The sequence below is a fragment of the Chiloscyllium punctatum genome, chromosome 50 (assembly GCF_047496795.1).
Source record: "Chiloscyllium punctatum isolate Juve2018m chromosome 50, sChiPun1.3, whole genome shotgun sequence".
In the NCBI taxonomy this organism is placed as follows: domain Eukaryota; kingdom Metazoa; phylum Chordata; class Chondrichthyes; order Orectolobiformes; family Hemiscylliidae; genus Chiloscyllium; species Chiloscyllium punctatum.
In genome coordinates this window covers 32,913,193-32,940,164 of record NC_092788.1, presented here as the reverse complement: position 1 = coordinate 32,940,164, position 26,972 = coordinate 32,913,193, and the positions used below count along the sequence as shown (strand labels likewise).

The following is a 26,972-nucleotide window of genomic DNA, read 5'->3' as shown; positions in this document are numbered from 1 at the left end:
CTGAACATCACAGTGCTGCTCCAGCTCTCAACATACCCCATCTCCGTCCCCTCCCCTCCCCTCCCCTCCCTCCCCATCTCCGTCCCCTCCCCCCTCCCCATCTCAGTCACCTCCTCCCCCTCCCCCCCCCATCTCCGTCACCTCCTCCCTATCTCCGCCCCCTCCCCCTACACCCCCTCCCTATCCCCGTCCCCTCCTCCAGCCCCTACACCCCCTCCCTATCCCCGTCCCCTCCTCCAGCCCCCTACACCCCCTCCCTATCTCCGTCTCCTCCTCCAGCCCCCTACACCCCCTCCCTATCTCCGTCTCCTCCTCCAGCCCCTGACCCCCTCCCTATCTCCGTCTCCTCCTCCAGCCCCTACACCCCGTCCCTATCCCCGTCCCCTCCTCCAACCCCTACACCCCCTCCCTATCTCCGTCCCCTCCCTCCATCCCCCTACACCCCCTCCCTATCCCCGTCCCCTCCTCCAGCCGGACACCCCCTCCCTATCTCCGTCCCCTCCTCCAGCCCCTACACCCCCTCCCTATCCCCGTCCCCTCCTCCCTCCCCCTACACCCCCTCCCTATCTCCGTCCCCTCCTCCAGCCCCCTACAACCCCTCCCTATCTCCGTCTCCTCCTCCAGCCCCTACACCCCCTCCCTATCTCCGTCTCCTCCTCCAGCCCCTACACCCCCTCCCTATCCCCGTCCCCTCCTCCAACCCCTACACCCCCTCCCTATCTCCGTCTCCTCCTCCAGCCCCTACACCCCGTCCCTATCCCCGTCCCCTCCTCCAGCCCCCTACACCCCCTCCCTATCTCCGTCCCCTCCTCCAGCCCCCTACAACCCCTCCCTATCTCCGTCTCCTCCTCCAGCCCCTGACCCCCTCCCTATCTCCGTCTCCTCCTCCAGCCCCTACACCCCGTCCCTATCCCCGTCCCCTCCTCCAGTCCCCTACACCCCCTCCCTATCCCCGTCCCCTCCTCCAACCCCTACACCCCCTCCCTATCTCCGTCCCCTCCCTCCATCCCACTACACCCCCTCCCTATCTCCGTCCCCTCCTCCAGCCCCTACACCCCCTCCCTATCTCCGTCCCCTCCTCCAGCCCCTACACCCCCTCCCTATCTCCGTCTCCTCCTCCCTCCCCCTACACCCCCTCCCTATCTCTATCCCCTCCTCCAACCCCTACACCCCCTCCCTATCTCCGTCCCCTCCCTCCATCCCCCTACACCCCCTCCCTATCTCCGTCTCCTCCTCCAACCCCTACACACCCTCCCTATCTCCGTCCCCTCCTCCAGCCCCTACACCCCCTCCCTATCCCCGTCCCCTCCTCCAACCCCTACACCCCCTCCCTATCTCCGTCCCCTCCTCCAGCTCCTACACCCCCTCCCTATCCCCGTCCCCTCCTCCAGCCCCCTACACCCCCTCCCTATCTCCGTCCCCTCCTCCAGCCCCCTACACCCTCTCCCTATCCCCGTCCCCTCCTCCAGCCCCCTACACCCCCTCCCTATCTCCGTCTCCTCCTCCAGCCCCTACACCCCCTCCCTATCCCCGTCCCCTCCTCCAGCCCCTACACCCCCTCCCTATCCCCGTCCCCTCCTCCAGCCCCTACACCCCCTCCCTATCTCCGTCCCCTCCTCCAGCCCCTACACCCCCTCCCTATCCCCGTCCCCTCCTCCAGCCCCTACACCCCCTCCCTATCTCCGTCCCCTCCTCCAGCCCCTACACCCCCTCCCTATCTCCGTCTCCTCCTCCAGCCCCTACACCCCCTCCCTATCCCCGTCCCCTCCTCCAGCCCCTACACCCCCTCCCTATCCCCGTCCCCTCCTCCAGCCCCTACACCCCCTCCCTATCTCCGTCTCCTCCTCCAGCCCCTACACCCCCTCCCTATCCCCGTCCCCTCCTCCAGCCCCCTACACCCCCTCCCTATCCCCGTCCCCTCCTCCAGCCCCCTACACCCCCTCCCTATCCCCGTCCCCTCCTCCAGCCCCCTACACCCCCTCCCTATCTCCGTCCCCTCCTCCAGGCCCCTACAACCCCTCCCTATCTCCGTCCCCTCCTCCAGCCCCCTACACCCCCTCCCTATCTCCGTCCCCTCCTCCAGCCCCTACACCCCCCTCCCTATCTCCGTCCCCTCCTCCAGCCCCCTACACCCCCTCCCTATCTCCGTCCCCTCCTCCCTCCCCTACACCCCCTCCCTATCTCTGTCCCCTCCTCCAGCCGGACACCCCCTCCCTATCTCCGTCCCCTCCTCCAGCCCCCTACACCCCCTCCCTATCTCCGTCTCCTCCTCCAGCCCCTACACCCCCTCCCTATCCCCGTCCCCTCCTCCAACCCCTACACCCCCTCCCTATCTCCGTCCCCTCCCTCCATCCCCCTACACCCCCTCCCTATCTCCGTCCCCTCCTCCAGCCCCTACACCCCCTCCCTATCTCCGTCTCCTCCTCCAGCCCCTACACCCCCTCCCTATCCCCGTCCCCTCCTCCAACCCCTACACCCCCTCCCTATCCCCGTCCCCCTCCTCCAGCCCCTACACCCCCTCCCTATCTCCGTCCCCTCCTCCAGCCCCTACACCCCCTCCCTATCTCCGTCCCCTCCTCCAGCCCCTACACCCCCTCCCTATCTCCGTCCCCTCCTCCAGCCTCTACACCCCCTCCCTATCCCCGTCCCCACCTCCAGCCCCTACACCCCCTCCCTATCCCCGTCCCCTCCTCCAGCCCCCTACACCCTCTCCCTATCCCCGTCCCCTCCTCCAGCCCCTACACCCCCTCCCTATCCCCGTCCCCTCCTCCAGCCCCCTACACCCTCTCCCTATCCCCGTCCCCTCCTCCAGCCCCCTACACCCCCTCCCTATCTCTGTCCCCTCCTCCAGCCCCTACACCCCCTCCCTATCCCCGTCCCCTCCTCCAGCCCCTACACCCCCTCCCTATCTCCGTCCCCTCCTCCAGTCCCTACACCCCCTCCCTATCTCCGTCCCCTCCTCCAGCCCCTACACCCCCTCCCTATCCCCGTCCCCTCCTCCAGCCCCTACACCCTCTCCCTATCTCCGTCCCCTCCTCCAGCCCCTACACCCCCCTCCCTATCCCTGTCCCCTCCTCCAGCCCCTACACCCCCTCCCTATCTCCGCCCCCTCCCCCTACACCCCCTCCCTATCCCTGTCCCCTCCTCCAGCCCCTACACCCCCTCCCTATCTCCGTCCCCTCCTCCAGCCTCTACACCCCCTCCCTATCCCCGTCCCCACCTCCAGCCCCTACACCCCCTCCCTATCCCCGTCCCCTCCTCCAGCCCCCTACACCCTCTCCCTATCCCCGTCCCCTCCTCCAGCCCCCTACACCCCCTCCCTATCTCCGTCCCCTCCTCCAGCCCCTACACCCCCTCCCTATCCCCGTCCCCTCCTCCAGCCCCTACATCCCCTCCCTATCCCCGTCCCCTCCTCCAGCCCCTACACCCTCTCCCTATCTCCGTCCCCTCCTCCAGCCCCTACACCCCCCTCCCTATCCCTGTCCCCTCCTCCAGCCCCTACACCCCCTCCCTATCTCCGCCCCCTCCCCTACACCCCCTCCCTATCCCTGTCCCCTCCTCCAGCCCCTACACCCCCTCCCTATCCCCGTCCCCTCCTCTAGCCCCTGCACCCCCTCCCTATCCCTGTCCCCTCCTCCAGCCCCTACACCCCCTCCCTATCTCTGTCCCCTCCTCCAGCCCCTACACCCTCTCCCTACCTCCGTTTCCTCCTCCAGCCCCCTACACCCCCTCCCTATCCCCGTCCCCTCCTCCAGCCCCTACACCCTCTCCCTACCTCCGTCTCCTCCTCCAGCCCCCTACACCCCCTCCCTATCTCCGTCCCCTCCTCCAGCCCCTACACCCCCTCCCTATCCCCGTCCCCTCCTCCCTCCCCCTACACCCCCTCCCTATCTCCGTCCCCTCCTCCAGCCCCCTACACCCCCTCCCTATCTCCGTCCCCTCCTCCAGCCCCTACACCCCCTCCCTATCCCCGTCCCCTCCTCCAGCCCCTGCACCCCCTCCCTATCCCCGTCCCCTCCTCTAGCCCCTGCACCCCCTCCCTATCCCTGTCCCCTCCTCCAGCCCCTACACCCCCTCCCTATCTCTGTCCCCTCCTCCAGCCCCTACACCCTCTCCCTACCTCCGTCTCCTCCTCCAGCCCCCTACACCCCCTCCCTATCTCCGTCCCCTCCTCCAGCCCCTACACCCCCTCCCTATCCCCGTCCCCTCCTCTAGCCCCTGCACCCCCTCCCTATCTCCGTCCCCCCCTCCAGCCCCTACACCCCCTCCCTATCCCCGTCCCCTCCTCCAGCCCCTACACCCTCTCCCTACCTCCGTCTCCTCCTCCAGCCCCCTACACCCCCTCCCTATCTCCGTCCCCTCCTCCAGCCCCTACACCCCCTCCCTATCTCCGTCTCCTCCTCCAGCCCCTACACCCCCTCCCTCTCTCCGTCCCCTCCTCCAGCCCCTACACCCCCTCCCTCTCTCCGTCCCCTCCTCCAGTCCCCTGCACACCCTCTCTATCACTGTCACCCCCACCAGCCCCTCCCTATCTCTCTCCTTGTTGAAGAAACTCCTGCATAATGCATGCCTTCCGCTGGGGTGGAGAGGGGAGAAAGCGGGAAATAGAGCACTTCACTCCCTGCTTTGACTCCATTTTGCTTTAGCTCCTTCCCCCTCTCTCCCTCCCCCTCCTCACTTTGCAAGCCAATTGACTCGGGCGGGCCCGTGAGCAGCTGGGAGCAGTCGTGTTTGGTGCTGGGTCAGCCATTTGTTTGTGGGCAGGTAATCCAAGAACAAGAAAAGGTGCACTCCTCTCCAAACGTGGGGCGGTCGGAGGAGCTGCAGTGGACGGTGTACGCTGCTTGTGAGAGGTGTGGCACTCGGTGAGGCGATCCCGACGGGCCCACCCGCGTCGACGGTGGAGGGCTGAGGGTTTTGGAGCTCAGCCGAGCATTGCTCACAGGGCCACGAGGGTGTAGCCTGGCCTTGGGCCCGGGGTGGCCTGGCGCAGGAGTGGCAATCGGGATTGCCCGGGGCGTGTGGCCCATCCCAGCACAGCCACGCCGAACCGCAGCTGCTCCTCCTCCCTGTCCTGCGAGCGTGTGGCCGAGTATTACTCAAGGATTAGACTCTCTGGAGGCAGGAAACATGTTTCCGCTGATGGGCGAGTCCCGAACCAGAGGACACAGCTTAAAAAGAGGCCACTCGGGACAGAGAGGAGGAGAAACGTTTTCACCCAGAGGCTGGTGGCTGTGTGGAATGCTCTGCCCCAGAGGGCAGTGGAGGCCCAGTCTCTGGATTCGGTTAGGCAAGAGTTGGATAGAGCTCTCAAGGATTGTGGAATCAAGGGTTATGGGGATAAGGCAGGAAGAGGATACTGATTGAGGATGATCAGCCATGATCATATTGAATGGTGGTGCAGGCTCGAAGGGCAGAATGGCCTACTCCTGCGCCTATTGTCGATTGACTCGACTGGAGTCTGCAGGCACCTGAACACTCTACCCACAACAGGGATTGCACAGTGAGCAAACAATCCCCCAGTGGTAGGGAACACCACTGCAAGGAGCTTGTTCCTGCTTAGCTCCTGTGCGAAAACAGGTCTGAGAATTCCACTCTGTGACCCTTTTGTCACCAGTGGGATAAATTGTCTGAAATGCTATAAGATCGGGACAATATTCAGGCTTGGATTTTCAGGTGGCAAGTTACACTTGCGCCATGCACACATTCGTCTCCATCAAGAGAGAGTCTAACCATCATCCCCTTGACGTTCAATGGTGTTGCCATCGCTTAATTCCCCCCCCCCCCCCCCCCCCAGCAACATCTTGGGCGTTAGTGAATCTAACCATCAACCCCTTGACGTTCAATGACATTACCATCACTTAATTACCTCCCACTATCACCATCCTGGGGGTTACAGAATATAACCATCGCCCCCTTGACGTTCAATAGCGTTACCATCACTGAATCCCCCTCCCCCACTATCAACATCCTGGGGGGTTAGTGTCTCCAACGAGAGAGAATCTAACCATCGCCCCCTTGACGTTCAATGGCGTTACCATCACTGAATCATCCCTCAACCAAGATCAACATCCTGGCGGTTACCTGGTTCCAACATGAGAGAGAATCTAACCATCGCCCCCTTGACGTTCAATGGCGTTACCATCACTGAATCATCCCTCAACCAAGATCAACATCCTGGGGGTTACCGTCTCCAACAAGAGAGAGAATCTAACCATCGCCCCCTTGACGTTCAATGGCGTTACCATCACCAAACCCTCCCACATCCCACTATCAACATCCTGGGGGTTACCGTCTCCAACAAGAGAGAGAATCTAACCATCATCCCTTGACATTCAATGACGTTACCATCATTGAATTCCCCCACTGTTTTGTTTTTAGATATTTTTATTGAAAATTTTAACATGTTTTAACAAGTTTACAAAAGAAAACTAAAAAAAAGACCCAAGGATATATTGTTGAATCTTAAATAAATGATAACCAAAATCTATCAAACAAGAGAAAAAGAAATACCAACAGAAAAAAAAAGACAAAACTCAACTAACTACTCATCTAGCTTACAACTAACCAGAGTACTTCATTAAAATTCTTACATTATTCAAGAGAAAAAAAAACCCAGTGGATAACACAAATTGAGCAGTGATATACATGCTCGGAATGTATTAACATCAGATCACAACAAAACCCGTATTTACGCAAAACACCCCGAGCATACAGCATATAAAATTCACAAAAATAAAAGCTCTTTAGTACATTCAGATCAGTATAATTAAAAAAAACTATTTCTAAATAGTTTTTAAAAAGTATAAAACGTATTTAAATGGAGATCTTCCCCCTTATTCCCAGGGGGCATCACTTCCTTTCCAAAAAACCCCCATCATAACCTCTCCCAACCAGTGCCCCAGCCTTGACCCGGACACCCCACGATAGGTTAAAGAAAATTCAAGTATACTACTGAACTAGAACTAACAGTGATTACCCTCTCCCCAACACCCCCCCCCCCCCCCACACCAACACCTGGATATATTTGGTAATGTTAATACCATATATGAACATATATGTTCATCTATGGTATTGTGGGCAGCACGGTGGCACAGTGGTTAGCACTGCTGCCTCACAGCGCCAGAGAGCCGGGTTCAATTCCCGCCTCAGGCGACTGACTGTGTGGAGTTTGCACGTTCTCCCCGTGTCTGCGTGGGTTTCCTCCGGGTGCTCCGGTTTCCTCTCACAGTCCAAAGATGTGCAGGTCAGGTGAATTGGCCACGCTAAATTGCCCGTAGTGTTAGGTAAGGGGTAGATGTAGGGGTATGGGTGGGTTGCGCTTCGGCGGGGCGGTGTGGACTTGTTGGGCCGAAGGGCCTGTTTCCACACTGTAAGTAATCTAATCTAAAAAAAAAATGACTATAAAATTACAGTCTCAGCAAATAATAATTAAATATATTAATACAAAATAACAGGGGAAAAACAAGCCCGCTCCCAAGGACAAAAATAAAATAAGATAAGGTAGCCACCTTCCCCCATCTACATTAACTAGACCCCCTGGCCTATATAATATTAAAAAAGGAGGGGAAAGGAAATCGCTAAGTAAAGGATGAATAAATAAACTCTTCTTCCCATCCCCCGGAGATAATATTAAACAGTAAGATAATGAAAGGGAAAAAAAGGGCGTAAACCAGGGGGGTTAGGGCAAAACAACATCAATTAACTCTTATAATTTGTCTTAAGAGAGTCCAAAGGTTCCTTGGCCTTCTCTGGTGATCCGAAGTTATACACGGACCCTTCATGGCTAAAGCGTAGTATAGCTGGGTAGCACAAGGAGTATTGAATGTTTAAATCCCTTCAACGCTTCTATGCTTCATCAAACGCCTTCCTTTTTGGGACCAAAGCTGGGGGAAAAGTCCTGAAATAACATAATCTTGGATCCTTTGTAAGTCATGGCTTGGGGATCTTTCCCAAGATTTCTGGAGGCTTCCAAGAGCATCTGCCTCCCCTTACAGCTCTGCAGCCGGAACAGGACCGGGCGGGGGTGGGGGGGGCAGCGTCGATGTGGTTCTCTAAGGCCCAGACTTGCTGCTCGAGAGTCCGGACCCGATCCCCGGCCGATTCTGCAATGGCCTCGGAGGGCCAGGCCTTTAGCTCCGCCCCTCCGACTCGGCCTTCAAATTTCTCCGATGTCTCGGCCGTGCTTTTGTAGCGCGGCCGAGAATGAATTCCACCGACTTTGGGGCTCTTCCACGAAAGCATCGATCCTCGCGTCGAGTCTGGAGATTATTTCCACGAGGCTCGCCACCGTAGGAACGTTCCCCCCCCCCCCCAGGACGGCTGCTGCAGTTGGGGAGGGTGGGGGAGAGGCTCCTGCCTGCTGAGAACTGTGGGCTCCTTTCACCCTAGCCATTTTTAACAGGAGACTGAACTGTACAAATTTAGTACTGAGCCATTAACCACGTTAAATAAAAACTATTTTTAATAGGTTTGGTGAGTGCGGTGGGGGTGGGTGGCCCACTTTGCCTAGGTCTTGGGAGGAGCACTATGGAGCTGAAAATGTGTTGCTGGAAAAGCGCAGCAGGTCAGGCAGCATCCAAGGAGCAGGAGCCCTTCATCACGCCCGAAACGTCAATTCTCCTGCGTCAATTTTTCAGCTCTGATCTCCAGCATCTGCAGTCCTCACTTTCTCCGAGGAGCGCTATGGACTCAGACTTGCTGAGTCGCCGCCATCTTGGATCTCCGAATTTCCCCCACTGTTAAAATCCTGAGGGTTACCATCTCCAAAAGGAGAGAATTTCACCAGCGCCTTCCCCCTCCCAACCCCGCCCTACCTTGACATTCAATCATGTTACCATCACTGAATCCCCTACTACCATCATCTATTGCCCAGAACTGGACTTAGCGCATAAACATAATGGTTAAAAGAGCAGGTCAGAGGCTGGAAATCCTGCAGTGAGTAAAGCCCCTCCTGACTCTTCCCCCCCCCCCCCACCCCCCACCCCCAAAGCCTGTTCCAATGACGACAAGGCACAAGTCAGCAGTGTGATGGAATACTCCCCACTTGCCCGAGATGCGTGCAGCTCTGACAACACTTGAGAAGCTCGACACCGTTCAGGACAAAGCAGCCCCCCCCCCCCCCTAGATTGGCACCACATCCACAAGCATCCAGTCCCTCCACCACTGACGCTCAGTCGCAGCAGTGTGTGTAACATCTACTACAAGATGGAGTGCAGGAATTCAACAAAGACCCTCAGCACCTTCCAAACCCACGGCCACTTCTACTGGGAAGGGTAAGGGGCAGCGGATAGACGGGAACACCACCCCCTGCAAGCTCCCCAACCAAGCCACCCACCATCCCGATTGGAAATATATCGGGCGTCCCTTCGGTGTCACTGGGTCAGATGAGAGAGAGTCATTGAGGTGCAGAAGTGCGAGATTTTGGCCGGGTCTCCCCTTTCATTGAGCGATTGGTTTCCAGAACTTGTCACTGCCACACCCCCCCCCCCCCCCCACCTTAACTTGTTCGTCTCTTTCTCCAAAGCTGAGGGTCAACAGCCCGAGGAGGAACTCAGACGCCCGAATGATTCCAAGAACCCGAGCCCGCTCTTCTCCCTGTTGTGGGTCAATGACCGCCCTCCCCAGCCCGGGGCGGGGGCCGTCGCTGAGATGGAATCGCCGGGCTGGGGCTCCCCGGACCCCCAGTCCACTCGCCTGCTCTACAACAAGGGCCGCCGCTTACTCCGGCAGATCCAGGAGCTGACCGAGCCCCCGGGAGGTAGCGAACCCACCTGCGGGCTCCTGGAGTGCCTGCTGAGGGAAGGGAGCCCCACCGAGCCTAGGGGCACACGCCTCCGGCACCTCCTGCTGGCCGACGAGATCGCGGGTCCCCAGGGCGCCGGCTTCGGTGAGTCTCCTCCCAGTAGCAGCCTTGGCTGCTTGGCAACAGGGGGCAGCGCGTAAGCGTGTGCACACATACACACTCAGACACACACGCTCGCTCACACTCTCTCACTCTCACACACGTACAAACGTTCACTCACACACAGACACCTGCACGCACATGTGCATACGTTAACTCACACACACACACGCACACACAGACACACACGTACATACGTACAGGCACACACGTACATATGTTCACTCACACACAGACACACACGTACATACATTCATAACACACAGATACACGTACGTACGTTCACTCACACACAGACGTACATACATTCACGCACACACGTTCACTCACACACACACACACCAGACACACACATACATAGACACACACACACACACACACCAGACACACATACGTTCACACACAGACACATGCACCAGACACACATGTACATACGTTCACTCACACACACCACACACATACGTTCACACACACAGACACATGCACACACACCAGACACACACGTACATACGTTCACTCACACACAGACACACGCAAATACGTTCAGACACACGCACACACACCAGACACACACGTACATACGTTCACTCACACAAAGACACACACACACATACATTCACTCACACACACACACACGTACATACGTTCACTCTCACAGACACGCACACACGTACATACGTTCACTCACACAGACACACATGTACAAACGTTCACTCACACACACGTACATACGTTCAATCTCACAGACACGCACACACGTACATACGTTCACTCACACAGACACACGCACACACACCACATGTACATACATTCGCGCACACACAGACACACATGTACATACGTTCACTCACACACACACAGACGCGCACACACACACACCAGACACATGTACATACATTCACTCAGACACATGCACACACACCAGACACACACGTACATATGTTCACTCACAGACACACACACACATACGTTCATTCACACACAGACACACGCACACATACACCAGACACACGTACATACGTTCACTCAGACACACGCACACACTAGACACATATGTACACACGTTCACTCACACACTGATACGCCCACACTAGACACACACGTACATACGTTCACTCACACAGACACATGCACACACCACATACGTACATACGTTCACTCACACACTCTCTCACACACACTCACAGACATGCACGCGCGCACACACAGACACACACGTACATACATTCACTCACACACACACACGTGCACACACACACAGACTCACACATACTTACATTCACTCATACACAGACACACACACACACACACCAGACATACACGTACATACGTTCACTCACATATGCTCTCACACACAGACACACACACCAGACACACAGTACATATGTTCACTCACACATGCTCTCACACACAGACACGCGCGCACATACCAGACACACACGTACATACGTTCACTCACAGACACCACATACATACATTCACTCACACATGCTCTCACACAGACACACATGCACACACCAGACACACACGTACATACGTTCACTCACACATGCTCTCACAGACACACGCGCGTGCACACAGACACACACTCACATACGTTCACTCACACATGCTCTGACATACACGCGCACGCACACACCACACACGTACAAACGTTCACTCACACCAGACACACATGTACATACGTTCACTCACACACACACACACGTACATACATTCACTCACACAGACACACACGTACAAACGTTCACTCACACCAGACACACACGTACAAACGTTCACTCACACAGACACACACGTACATACATTCACTCACACAGACACACACGTACAAACGTTCACTCACACCAGACACACACGTACAAACGTTCACTCACACAGACACACACGTACATACATTCACTCACAGACACACACGTACAAACGTTCACTCACACCAGACACACACGTACATACGTTCACTCACACCACACACGTACAAACGTTCACTCACACCAGACACGTACATACATTCACTCACACAGACACACACGTACAAACGTTCACTCACACCACACACATACAAACGTTCACTCACACAGACACACACGTACAAACGTTCACTCACACCAGACACACGTACAAACGTTCACTCACACCAGACACACACGTACATACGTTCACTCACACACACACGTACAAACGTTCACTCACACCAGACACGTACATACATTCACTCACACAGACACACACGTACAAACGTTCACTCACACCACACACATACAAACGTTCACTCACACAGACACACACGTACAAACGTTCACTCACACCAGACACACGTACATACGTTCACTCACACAGACACACACGTACAAACGTTCACTCACACCAGACACACACGTACATACGTTCACTCACACACACACGTACAAACGTTCACTCACACAGACACACACGTACATACGTTCACTCACACACACGTTCACTCACACAGACACACACGTACATACGTTCACTCACACACACACGTACAAACGTTCACTCACACACACACGTACAAACGTTCACTCACACACACACGTACAAACGTTCACTCACACAGACACACATGTACATACGATCACTCACACAGACACACACGTACATACGTTCACACACACACACACGTACAAACGTTCACTCACACAGACACACACGTACATACGTTCACTCACACAGACACACACGTACATACTTTCACTCACACACACACGTACATACGTTCACACACACACACACGTACAAACGTTCACTCACACAGACACACACGTACAAACGTTCACTCACACAGACACACACGTACATACGTTCACACACACACACACGTACATACGTTCACTCACACAGACACACACGTACATACGTTCACACACACACGTACAAACGTTCACTCACACAGACACACACGTACATACGTTCACTCACACAGACACACACGTACATACGTTCACTCACACACACACGTACATACGTTCACTCACACAGACACACACGTACAAACGTTCACTCACACCACACACATACAAACGTTCACTCACACAGACACACACGTACAAACGTTCACTCACACCAGACACACGTACATACGTTCACTCACACAGACACACACGTACAAACGTTCACTCACACCAGACACACACGTACATACGTTCACTCACACACACACGTACATACGTTCACTCACACCAGACACACACGTACATACATTCACTCACACAGACACACACGTACAAACGTTCACTCACACCAGACACACACGTACAAACGTTCACTCACACAGACACACACGTACATACGTTCACTCACACACACACGTACAAACGTTCACTCACACAGACACACACGTACATACGTTCACTCACACACACGTTCACTCACACAGACACACACGTACATACGTTCACTCACACACACACGTACAAACGTTCACTCACACACACACGTACAAACGTTCACTCACACAGACACACATGTACATACGATCACTCACACAGACACACACGTACATACGTTCACACACACACACACGTACAAACGTTCACTCACACAGACACACACGTACATACGTTCACTCACACAGACACACACGTACATACTTTCACTCACACACACGTACAAACGTTCACTCACACAGACACACACGTACAAACGTTCACTCACACAGACACACACGTACATACGTTCACACACACACACACGTACATACGTTCACTCACACAGACACACACGTACATACGTTCACACACACACGTACAAACGTTCACTCACACCAGACACACACGTACAAACGTTCACTCACACAGACACACACGTACATACGTTCACTCACACACACACGTACAAACGTTCACTCACACAGACACACACGTACATACGTTCACTCACACACACGTTCACTCACACAGACACACACGTACATACGTTCACTCACACACACACGTACAAACGTTCACTCACACACACACGTACAAACGTTCACTCACACAGACACACATGTACATACGATCACTCACACAGACACACACGTACATACGTTCACACACACACACACGTACAAACGTTCACTCACACAGACACACACGTACATACGTTCACTCACACAGACACACACGTACATACGTTCACTCACACAGACACACACGTACATACTTTCACTCACACACACGTACAAACGTTCACTCACACAGACACACACGTACAAACGTTCACTCACACAGACACACACGTACATACGTTCACACACACACACACGTACATACGTTCACTCACACAGACACACACGTACATACGTTCACACACACACGTACAAACGTTCACTCACACAGACACACACGTACATACGTTCACTCACACAGACACACACGTACATACGTTCACTCACACACACACGTACAAACGTTCACTCACACACACACGTACAAACGTTCACTCACACACACACGTACAAACGTTCACTCACACAGACACACACGTACATACGTTCACTCACACAGACACACACGTACATACGTTCACTCACACACACACGTACATACGTTCACTCACACAGACACACACGTACATACGTTCACTCACACAGACACACACGTACATACTTTCACTCACACAGACACACATGTACATACTTTCACTCACAATCTCTCACACACACAGACACACACGTACAAACATTCACTCACACGTTCATTCACACACAGACATGCATACACCCACACACACACACACACACACACGTGTACATAGGTTCACTCACACTCTCACACACACGCACACACAGCAACACATCGTGGTGAAGAGGGACAAGGAAGATCCCAGAAATGCGCAAGGTTTACAGATGAGGATAGGAGAGGGCTGAGGGGGACAATTTATTGGTGTCTATCCAACAATGAACGGTTTAAGGTAGTGGGGGGGAGGGGGTGCGCGAATGGGGGGATGTCTTGTGGGTAAGTGGGCTGTTACCAGGGATTATCACAAAGAAACAGGAAGCCAAGCAGCTCCCTCCTCCAGTCTGTTACACAGGAACAGGAGGCCAATCAACCCCTCCTTCTCAAGTCTCGAAGGTGACTCCTCGAACGTGTCACACAGGAACAGGAGGCCGTTCACAGAGCCTATTACGCAGGAACAGGAGACTTTTTGGGCCCCTCCTTGAGCCTGTTATGTCCGTACTGGGGAGGCCATTCGGCCTTTTGAGTTTGCTCCATCACTAACTCGACCACAGCTGATCTTTGATGTGACTCCGATTTCTCATCCCCTTCCCACATCCCTCGATATCTCCGGTGTGCATGGGGGCAAAAGGTGGGTCCATGGCCCTTTGACTCTTGTGTGTGAGGATATCAAACACTAGTGGAGAATTCTCCTCTTCCTCTCTCACTCTCCTTTGTTCTCTCTATTCCCCAGGAGTCCTGACACCACCACAGGAAACCGGATCTCTACCCACCCCTTCCTCATGGACGCCAGGTCAGGCAGTGGCCGAGTCGGAACGGGAGCCCAGAGGAGGGAGGGATAGCATCCTCTCGAAGGCCATGGTCGCTGCGGGGATCCCCACCGTGCTTGACAGGGGCGCATCTGCCCCCACCCAGGCGTTCCGCAAGGTCGCAGCCTCGGGACGGGTGACCTTCAACCTGAGCGCGGCGGCTCAAGGCCCCACCTGGAAATGGCGGGCCCCTTGCTCCTCACGGACCCCAGACGTGGCGTCCACCTCCTCCTCCTTCCACTCCAGGCTGCCATTCGGCCATGGGCGCCGGCCCTCCGCCAGCCTGCCCATTGCCAACAACAGCTCCCCCGTTGCCAGTCCCTGTTCCGGCCCGCGATTTCTCCGTCACCCGCTACTGGACCACAGAACCCTGTACTCGATGGCGGCGAAGGAGGAGGAGGAGCTGACTGGTGGCGCCAGTGACGCCATGCTGGAGGCCCAAGATGGCAGCTGTAGCGACTTGCTCTCGGTCAGCCAAGATGGTGGCTGCAGCGACCTGCTGTCGGACACCCAAGATGGTGGCTGCAGCGACCTGCTGTCGGACACCCAAGATGGTGGCTGCAGCGACCTGCTGTCGGAGACCCAAGATGGTGGCTGCAGCGACCTGTTGTCGGATACCCAAGATGGCAGCTGCCGAGAGCTGCTGTCGGACACCCAAGACGGTGGCTGCAGCGACCTGCTGTCGGAGACCCAAGATGGTGGCTGCAGCGACCTGTTGTCGGATACCCAAGATGGCAGCTGCAGAGAGCTGCTGTCGGACACCCAAGATGGCGGCATGATGGCGGGCACACAAGATGGCGACTGTAGCGACATGATGTCAGATACCCAAGATGGTGGCATGATGGCGGGCACACAAGATGGCAGCTGTCGCGACCTGCTGTCAGACACTCAAGATGGCGAATCTGTTGACGTAGTGAAGGGTGCACAAGATGGCGGCCATGCTGAAATGATGGTGGACACACGAGATGGCAGCGGAAGCAACCTGGCGTCAGACACCCAAGATGGCAGCCCGGTCGACATGATGGCAGATCCTCCAGAGGGCGAGCCCGTTGACATGATGACGGAGTGCCAGGATGGCGGCTCCAGCGACCTGGTGGCCGACTCCCAGGATGGTGGCTCCTGCGACGCTTTCTGTGCCTCCTCCCCCCACCTGAGCGAGGACTTTGGCCAGGAGGCCTTTTACACGCCGGAGGGGAGCCCATCCGACGTGGAGGGGGACATCGACCCTGAGGCCCAGATGGCGCGCCTCGGGGAGGACGAGGAGGAGGAGGAGGAGCCCGGGGGCTCTGGTGTCCTGCCGGGCCTAGGCGCGTTGAACACCATCTCTGGGAGGCCGGCCCAGCTCGCATCCCGGTCCATCAAGGACGAGGGCGGCAGCCAGGCCTCAGGCTCGTCCCGGTCAGGAGGGGGCAGCGAGGGGAGGGCCGGAGGGTCGACCAAGGAAGGAGCTGACGACGTCTACACTGAGATCCATCAGGACATGTTCTCCAAAGCCTTCCTCTTCAACAAGTTCATGAAGCAGGGGCGTTTCCAACGCAAACCAAGCAACCAAAGTGGCAACTAAGGGCCCCGAGATGAGCTGGGATGGAGGGCTTAGGGTCCTAGAGGTCATCTGGCTCGGCCTTCCGATCCCCCGCCTCCAAACCGTCCAAACGAATCGCCCGATCTCCTCCTCACGATGCCTGTCCTCCACCCTTTTGAAATGCTGTAAAGTTATATTTTTTACGCACCCCTACCCCCACACAATGCGAACAAATAAACTATTTTTTTTTCTACTTGGTCTAATTTTTTCTTTTTACACGTTGTGGGTCTTCCCAGTAAGAATCCCGGGAGACCCCTTACCCTCCAAAAACACCTCTCTCCTCCCCCCCCCCCTCCGATATTTACCCAAACGACAGAGTATTTAATTGGTGGTGTAGTGGACAGTAAAGAGGGTTATTTAAGGTTACAAAGGGATCTTGATCAGCTGGGCTAATGGGCCAAGGAGTGGCAGATGGAGTTTAATTTGGATAAATGTGAGGTTAAAATGAACAAGGGGCAGGATTTATACAAGTTAATGGCAGGGCCCTGGGTAGTGTTGTACAACAGAGAGAGAGAGGGAGACCCTGGAGTTCTTTGAAGTTGGCATCACAGGGTGGTTAAGAAGGCATTTCGCACGCTTGCCTTTATTCTGACCTTTTGAATGTAGGAGCTGGGACGTCAGGATGAGGTTGTACAGGACGTTGGTCAGGCCTCTTTTGTAGCACTGTGACCAGTTCTGGCCGACCCGCTGTAAGGATTGGAACTGGTCCTGGAAAGGTTTACCAGGATGGAGGGTTTGACTTATAAGATTTTCCTGCTCCTCGGATGCTGCCTGAACCTGCCATGCTTTTCCAGCACCACTCTAATCTAGGTTTGACTTATAAGGAGAGGCTGGAATTTTGTTCCCTGGAGCACAGGGGATTGAGGGCGTGACCTCGTAGAGGTTTATAACATCACGAGAGGGCATAAATAAGAGATGTCCAGCATGGAAACAGACCCTTCGGTCCAACCCGTCCATGCCGACCCAGATATCCCAACCCAATCTAGTCCCATCTGCCAGCACCCGGCCCATATCCCCCCAAACCCTTCCTATTCATATCCCCATCCAAATGCCTCTTAAATGTTGCAATTGTACCAGCCTCCACCACTTCCTCTGGCAGCTCATTCCATACACGTACCACCCTCTGGGTGAAAAAGTTGCCCCATAGGTCTCTTTAATATCTTTCTCCTCTCACCCTAAACCTATGCCCCTCTAGCTCCAGACTCCCCGACCCCAGGGAAAAGACTTTGCCTATTTACCCTATCCATGCCCCTCATAATTTCATAAACCTCTATAAGGTCACTCTTCAGCCTCCGACACTCCAGGGAAAACAGCCCCAACCTGTTCAGCCTCTCCCTGTAGCTCAAATCCTCCAACCCTGGCAACATCCTTGTAAATCTTTTCTGAACCCTTTCAGTAAGGTTAATAGCAAATGTCTTTTCCCTCGAGAAGGGGAGTTCAAAACTAGAGGGGCATATTTTTATAAGGTGAGAGGGGAAAGATTTAAAAGGGAACTGAGGGGCAACATTTTCCCACAAAGGGGTGGGTCGTGTGTGGAATCAACTGCTAGTGGAAGTGATGTATGCGGGTACAGTGCCAAAATTTAGAAGACCTTTGGGAAAGTATAGTAACAGGAAAGGGATATGGGCCAAATGCAGGCCTGCAGGGCTAGTTTAGCTTGGGAAACCTGGTCAGCACGATCAAGATGGCCTGTTGCTGCACTGTGCGATTCTATGACACCAGTCACTGACTCCTGCATGTCCAAAGGTCAAGGGTCGGAGGGCGTACCCGAGGTTTGAGGGAGAGGGGAAACCATGGGTGAGGGAGTGCGGGTGACCACCCCTACACCGTGCACACACTCTGGATAGGACGAGAGCACCCTGGAGAGGGAGAGGAGTGGAGATTCCCTGGGGGTGACAGTGAAGATGGAGGCATCGGGAGATAAGTCCCATTGCCGGTGGAGATTACTTTAATCTCTCATCCCCCCCCCCAACCCCTTGATCTCTTTGATTGCAAGGGCCACATCCAGCTCCCTCTTGAAATTATCTAATGAACCAGCCCCCAACAGCGTCCTGTGGGAGAGAATTCCACAGCTCTGCAACTCTCTCGAGTGAAGAAATTCTTCCTCATCTCAGTCCTGAGTGGCTTCCCGCTTGTGACCCTCTGGTTCTAGACTTCCCCAACATCGGCAACTATCTTCCCACGTCTAACCTGTCTGGTCGCATCAGGATTTTACATGGTTTGATGAGATCTCCCACCTGATTCTTCGAAATTCCAGTCAGTATTAGCCCCGTCTTCCTTCATAAGTCAGTCCGGCCACCCTGGGGAATCAGTCTGGTGAACCTTTGAAGCTGTTGCAGTTTTAGGAGTACCAATTCAACATTAATTATTCAGTATTTCACCATTTATTTCACTTATTCTGCCTGTAATCTAAGATCGTGCCAGAACGTGGCGACGTTATTCACAACATATTAAGTAAATCTAAAATAAATTAGATCTAAATTTCCACTCCGGGAGCAATGGGGGAGAAAATGAAAATTTGTGACCCTCTCAAGAGCAGCCTCTTGGTTCGTGACAGGTCAAAAGAATCGACAAATGCGGTCTGTTCAAACAACAAGGGTCATTAGCTTATTGAATGAAGGTATCTTGATGAAATTCTATCCAGCAACACGGAGGTTAAAGCTTCTGTGCTCTGTGGTAAAGTTGCACAATCGCATTTGAAAATTGCACATTATTCATATGTTTTTTTAAGAAACAGTACAGCCTTAATTCAAGAAAGACCAATCACATATAATAAGGTGACTTGATTTACAGCAGGTTAGTCCAATGATATTCCCCGGGAAAGGGCTCTTAATTACACGAAAAGTCCAATTAACTGGTAATATGGTGGCATGATTGAAGACAGGCTAATCCAGTGGAAATGTCATTTACGTAAATTGTCAAGCCATGTATCAGCTCAAGGTTAGTTCAAATGGTCAACTAATGTGTCAGTGTTCATCTTATGAAAACCCTATTGTCCTCTTATCTTTGAATTTCGGCTTAATTCTGCAAATCAGCAGGACAGGTTCACAGGCCATTTTATAGTATTCTTTGAAATCGAGAAACCATTCTGTGTGAAGTAAAAATCTACGTATACTTGTTGCCTGAATTCAAATGTTGGATCCTCAATATGGCAGGAGGCATTTAATCAAGGTGAATAGGGAGAGGCTGAACACCGTGCTCAGAAAAGATTTACAAGGGTGTCGCCAGGGTTGGAGGGCTTGAGCTACAAGGAGAGGCTGAATGGGCTGAGGCTACTGTCCCTGCTGTGTCGGAGGCTGAGGGGTGACCTTATAAAATCATGAGGGGCATGGATAGGATAAATAGTCAGGGTCTTTTCCCCAGGGTTGGGGAGTCCAAAACTAGAAGGCGTAGGTTTAAGATGAGAAGGGAAAGGGGTGACTTTCATGCAGAGGGTGATGTGTGTATGGAACGAGCTGCCAGAGGATGTGGTAGAGGCTGGTACAATGACAACACTTACAAGGCACCTGAATGGGGACAGGATTAGAGAGAGATATATGGGACCAGATTAATTTAGGATATCTGGTCGGCACGGACGAGTTGGACCGAAAGGTCTGTTTCTGTGTCGCCTTGCCTCTGTGACTCTAGCAGAATTGGATAAGTTGATGAGGTCCTTTCTGTTCGCTGAAGGTACACAGACTCAGGGTGAAAGTTCACGGTTTCTCAGAGGGGGGGTTGGTGATGGTCTGGGGGGAGACGCAGAAACGTCAGGAGTTTTGCTCGCTCAGAGGAGCGGAGGCAGACCAGAATTTGTTGCTCACTAGGGTGGAATGGGTAGGTCATGGAAGTGGAGGCAGTGAATGAACTCGATAGGAGATGGGACAGGGTGACTCTGGAGACCCCATGCCCCCTTCGGATAGAACACAGAACAGTACAACACGATACAGGCCCTTCGGCCCTCGATGTTGTGCCAGCCTTCTAACCTACTCTAAAATTAGACTAACCTACACACCCTTCATTGTGCTATCATCCATGTGTCTATCCAAAAGTCGCTTAAATGTCCCTAATGCATCTGCCTCTACTACCACTGCTGGCAGTGCATTCCACGCACCCACCACTCTCTGTGTTAAGAACTTACCTCTGACATCTCCCCAACACCCTTCCTCCAATCACCTTATAATTATTACCCCTTGCGATAGCCATTTCCGCCCTGGGAAAAAGTCCATGGCTATCCACGCCCCTCAATATCTTGTACACCTCTATCAAGTCACCTCTCATCCTTCTTCACTCCAATGAGAAAAGCCCCAGCTCCCTCAACCTTTCTTCATAAGACATGCCCTCCAGTCCAGGCAGCATCCCTGGTAAATCTCCTCTGCACCTTCTCTAAAGCTTCCACATCTTTCCTATAATGAGGCAACCGACACTGAACATAATATCCCAAGTATGGTCTAACTAGGGCTCTATAGCGCCTAACCTCACGGCTCTTAAACTCAATCCCCCTGCTAATGAAAGCCAATACACCTACGCCTTCTTAACAACCCTTTCAACTTGGGTGGCAACTTTGAGGGATCTGTGGACATGGACCCCAAGATCCCTCTGCACCTCCGCACTGCCAAGAATCCTGCCTTTAACCCTGTAATCTGCACTCAAATTCGACCTTCCAAAGCGAATGCCATTCAGCCCGTTAGTTCCATGCCAGCCCTCAGGGATTATGTTAGTATCATTATTGCCACACTCACTGAGGAGGTGCGAGGGAAATCAAGCCCCTGCTATCCCTTAAAAACTTTTAAGCATTAACCATTGCATGGAAGTACATTTTTTTAAAGAAAGGAAATCAGCTAACCTATAACCGTGTGAATATTGGAGGAATGGTTTGCAGATGGGATGGGGGGGTTTTCAAGGCCAGGTGACACAATTTTAAGGTGAGAGGAGAGAGATTTAAAAGAGATGTGAGGGGCAAATGTTTTACACAGAGGGTGGTTCTAGTCCCATTTGCCAACAGGGAAAATAGCCCTAGCTTATTCAGCCTCTCCCCATAGCACAAACCCTTCGACATCCTTATAGGTCTTTTCTGCATCCTTTCAAGTTTAACAACAGCTTTTCTATCGTAGGGAGACCAGAACTGAACCAGTCTTCCAAAAGTGGCCGAAACAGTGCGCTGCGCAGCCGCAACATGACATCTCAACTCCTATAATCCATGCACCGATTAATAAAGGCAAGCACACCTTCTTCACCGCCCTGTCTTACCTGTGACTCCACTTTGAATCTGCTCTCGAAGGTCTCTTTGTTCAACGACATGCCCCGGAGACCTACCATTAACTGTATAAATGCTGCCCTCGTGTGTCTTTCCAAGTTGCAGCACCTTGCACTTAGCTAAGTTATTTCCATCTGCCACTGCCTGGCCCATCTGATCACAGTCCCGTTGTACTCTGGGGGTAACCTCCTGCACTATCCACTACATTGCCTATTTTGGTTTCACTGAGCCATACAGCACAGAAACAGACCCTTCGGTCCAACCAGTCCATGCCGAACGTAATCCCAACCTCAAACCAGTCCCGCCTGCCTGCTCCTGGCCCATATCCCTCCCAGCCTTTCCTATTCATGGAATTATCCAAAAATCTTTTAAACACTCGAACCGTACCCGCCATCCACCACTTCCTCGGGAAGTTCATTCCACGTGCGAACCACCCTCTGTGTAAAAACGTTCGCCCCTTGTGTTTTTTTTAAAACTCTCTCTCTCTCTCTCTCCTCTCATCTTAAAAATGTCTTGAAATCCCCATCCTAGGGGGAAGACAACTCTATCTGCACCCCTCGTTATTTTATAAATGTCTGTAAGGTCTCTTCTCAACCTCAGACGTTCCAACACATTTTTGTCACACACTCGGGATTATCCAGCAGGCACCGTCCAATCAAGGATCGCGTATTGCACGGGTTGACTGATGAATGGACTCTCTCGCTTCAAATAATGTTAATCTTGCTTCGTGCACCTCAGAGAAACATAGAAGATAGGAGCAGGAGGAGGCCATTCGGTCAGCCCTGCTCCCCCAGTCAGGATCGTGGTGGATCGTCCAACTCAACAACCTAATCCTGCTTTCTCCCATTTGCCCCAAGGGCTATATGCAGTGTTATGAAGTTGAAGGCATGTACAGTACCTTTAAGAGAGAGAGAACGCTATTCCGAACTGACAGCTTACAAAGCACCTGTGTGCATGACGAGAGGGCTGTCCCAGAGTGTCCTGGCAAAGTGTAAATATGTAACATTTGGCTGTGAAATGGATACCTGAGTTTTGGTTGCTGTTTCGAAGTTCAAATTTAACCAATCAGTTTAAATCATTAGCGAACTTTGAGAAGATTTGGAGCTCAGATCGAGATTCTGGATGTAGGTTTGCTGAAAGGTTCATTTTCAGAAGTTTCGTCACCGTTCTCATTAGCAGAGGGATTGAATTCAAGAGTCGTGAGGTGATGTTGCAGCTGTACAGGACTTTGGTTAGGCCACATTTGGAGTACTGTGTGCAGTTCTGGTCGCCTCACTTTAGGAAAGATGTGGAAGCTTTGGAGAGGGTGCAGAGAAGATTTACCAGGATGTTGCCTGGAATGGAGAGTAGGTCGTACGAGGATAGGTTGAGAGTTCTCGGCCTTTTCTCGTTGGAACGGCGAAGGATGAGGGGTGACTTGATCGAGGTTTATAAGATGATCAGAGGAATAGATAGAGTAGACAGTCAGAAACTTTTTCCCCGGGTACAACAGAGTGTTACAAGGGGACATAAATTTAAGGTGAAGGGTGGAAGGTATAGGGGAGATGTCAGGGGTGGGTTCTTTACCCAGAGAGTGGTGGGGGCATGGAATGCGCTGCCCGAGGGAGTGGTAGAGTCAGATTCATTGGCGACCTTTAAGCGGCATTTGGATAGGTACATGGATGGGTGCTTAATCTAGGATAGAAGTTCGGCACAACATCGTGGGCCGAAGGGCCTGTTCTGTGCTGTATTGTTCTATGTTGTTCTATGTACTAGGTAACAGCTTCAGTGAGCCTCCAGACGAAGCACTGCTGATGGTTCCTGCTTTCTATTTATATCACCAACCCAAAAGAAATCCAAACATAAAGATAGAAAGCAGCAGTGCTTCGGCTGGAGGCTCACTGAAGATGTTACCTAGTATGGTGATGAAACGCTTGAAAATGAACCATCCAGCTCAGCGAGCTACAAATCTTCTCAAAACACACTAACAATTTAAACCAATTGGTTAAATTTGAACTGTTTTCAAAACATAGAAAGCAGGAACCATCAGCAGTGCTTCGGCCGGACGCTCACTGAAGATGTTACCCAGTATGGTGACAGAACGTCTGAAAATGAACCTTCCAGCTCAGCGAGCAAACCTACATCCAGTTTAGATTATGTCCCAGGATACTAAAACTCAATCAACTTTGAATTTATTGTTTCGCCAACCTCGAACCAATGAGATGATCTGATGTTGGGGGTGGATGTAAAAACTCAGGCATTTTGAAAATTGGAGACAGGGCAACTACCATTGAGAGAGACTCAAGAAATTAGGAAACGCTATCAAAGGTACCATTTTCACATGAAACGTATTCAAAGTAAAAACAAAGACAACAACCCAGGAAGATCTTCAGCTGGAAAAAGATAGACACCACAGCAGCTGTGTGGTTTTGACGTAATTTTAATAAGTGTTTTATTGGAACAGCATATTGTTATAGAGTTGGAAGTAGGTAATAAGCAATTGAGAAAAAGGGGGGGGGGCTTAGAGTTGTGTATAGTTGTTGTTTAATGTTCACTTTTCGAGTTAAAGAATAAATTGATATTATTTTCTTTAAACAGTGGAATTTGGGAGTTCTCTGTCTCTCATACTTTAACAGATTACGGGGTGAGGTGAGCTTTTCTGGGTGTTTGGTTTAATTAATAGAAGGACTCATCGCTATGTCGTAACAGCAGCTGCCTCTTGAATACATGGCATGTTTTGGCATCAACTACTTGCTGTGGTCATGAATTCCACAGGCTCACCACTCCTTGGGCGAAAACATGTCTCCTCATCTCCGTCCTCAATGGTCCACCCTGAATCCTCAGACTGTGACTCCTGGTTCTGGACACACCCACCATCCGGAACATCCTCCCTGTACCTACCCAGTCTAGCCCTGTTAGAATTTTGTAAATCTCTTTAAGATCCCCCCCCCAACTCGTCTGAACTCCAGCAAAAATAATCCTAACCTAGTCCATCTCTCCTCAGTCCTGCCATCCCCTGGTAAACCTTCGCACCACTCCCTTGAGAGCAAGAGCAGCCTTCTCCAGGAGACCAAAACTGCACACGATATTCTAGGTGTGACTTCACCAAGGCTCTGTATAAATGCAACAACACGTCCCTGCTCCTGGACTTGAAACCTCTCGCAAGGAAGGCCAACATATTATTTGCCTTATTTACTGCCTGCTCCACCTGCGTGCCTACCTTCAGCGATTGGTGCACAAGGATACCCAGGTCCCACTGCACACTGCCCTCTCTCCAATTGCAGCCATTCAGAACACAATCTGCCTTCTTATCTTTGCTTCATGTGCAGTGTATCCTGTCTGCCTCACTCTGTCTGAGCACCCCCTAGGCTCTGTTTGTCCTTTTTTTGCTCTGAACGTAGAATCCCTACAGTATGGAAACAGGCCATTTGGCCCAACAGACCCTCTGAAGAGTATCCCACCCGGACCTATTACTCAACACGTACGAGAAGGTGAGGACTGCGGATGCTGGAGATCAGAGCCGAAGAAGTGTGGTGCTGGGAAAGCACAGACAGTCAGGCAGCAATCTGAAGACAGCCTCATTCCTGATGAAGGGCTTATGCCCAAAACGTCGACTCTCCCGCTCCTCAGATGTTGCCTGGCCGGCTGTGCTTTTCCAGCCCCACACTCTTCGACTACGCCACATTTACCCCTGGCTAATGCACCTAACACCCTGATCACTCTGGGTAATTTAGCATTGCCAGTTCACCTAACCTACCCATCTTTGGACTGTGGTTGGGGGGGGGGGGGGGGTGGAAACCAACACAGACAGACACAGGGAGAATGTGCAAGCTCCACGCAGACAGTTGCCCGAGGCTGGACTCGAACCCTGCTCTCTGGTGCTGTGAGGCAGCAGCGCTGACCACCGAGCCAATGCGCCGACCTGCTCACAAAATAAAACTTTTCACCGTGCTCAGGCGCACGTGACAACGTGACGCTCCGCACTCGAGCCAGGGTAGGATTCGAACTTACAAACTTCCGTCAACGGACCAGACGCGTTACGCGCAAACCGTGGACCGGGGGAAAGGCGGGCAGAAGTACCATTTGTCGTCGTCGTTGCCGCCGGCCTCCCTGCGCCGCACTGCCCCCTGTGTTGCGGCGACACGGACCACCAGGGCGCGGTCGGCCGGGGCACGCGCCTCGCGTACGCCGCCTCCCCTCCCCCCCAGGGTCAGGGAGGGGGGGGGTGGGGGTAGCGTACGGGGGCGGGGGGGTGGGTCGGCCGCTGACGCCCGTGACGCGACCCCCCCCCCCTCCCCGGACAGGGGGTCGCGGGGGGGGGGGGGGGAATCCGGCGACGCCGGCAGTGAACTGTCGATCGTCGTGCGGCCGCGCGTCGAGGTCACGACCCCAACCCTGACCCCCGGCTTCGGGGAGGTGGCACTCTTGCGGGAGGGTCCTGACGGTTGGATGGGTGGGGGTGGGGGGGGGAAGGGGGTGCGACCGGAAGTTGAGACGGGGGATGGGCAATAGCGATCATAACTGAGGTCGGCAGACCGGAAGTGGGTGTGGGGAGCGCGCCAAACCGGCGGAGGGGGGGGAGGAGGGGCTTCATCACGACGGTTAACGAAGAACAATGCATTTTGAATAAAATCTCACCCCCCCCCCCAAAGTTTTACCTCAGGTCGTTGTGTTGTTTTTTTTTACCCCCCGCCTCACTTTCTCGGAGGGCGGGCAAAAGCCGGGCTCCGGCGGACGCCGCCGGCGCGCGCCGCGTCACTTCCGGAGGGTCGGCAGGTCGAAG

At 53.3% G+C, this 26,972-nt stretch overlaps 1 protein-coding gene and 1 long non-coding RNA gene across 2 annotated transcripts; one reads left to right on the top strand and one right to left on the bottom strand.

Moving 5' to 3' along the window:
* The first annotated feature begins 4,694 nt into the window (after positions 1 to 4,694).
* LOC140470130 (uncharacterized) lies at positions 4,695 to 17,186 on the top strand. Its single transcript, XM_072566575.1, has 3 exons — positions 4,695 to 4,764; positions 9,527 to 9,889; positions 15,320 to 17,186. Exons 2-3 carry the CDS (start codon positions 9,652 to 9,654, stop codon positions 16,957 to 16,959), a joined length of 1,878 nt encoding a protein of 625 aa, XP_072422676.1. The 5' UTR covers positions 4,695 to 4,764; positions 9,527 to 9,651; the 3' UTR covers positions 16,960 to 17,186.
* LOC140470132 (uncharacterized) lies at positions 6,388 to 26,967 on the bottom strand. Its single transcript, XR_011956391.1, has 3 exons — positions 26,848 to 26,967; positions 19,215 to 19,307; positions 6,388 to 8,738 (listed from the first exon to the last, which is right to left on the bottom strand). It is a non-coding gene; the product is annotated as an uncharacterized lncRNA (long non-coding RNA).
* Between the last annotated feature and the right edge of the window lie 5 nt (positions 26,968 to 26,972).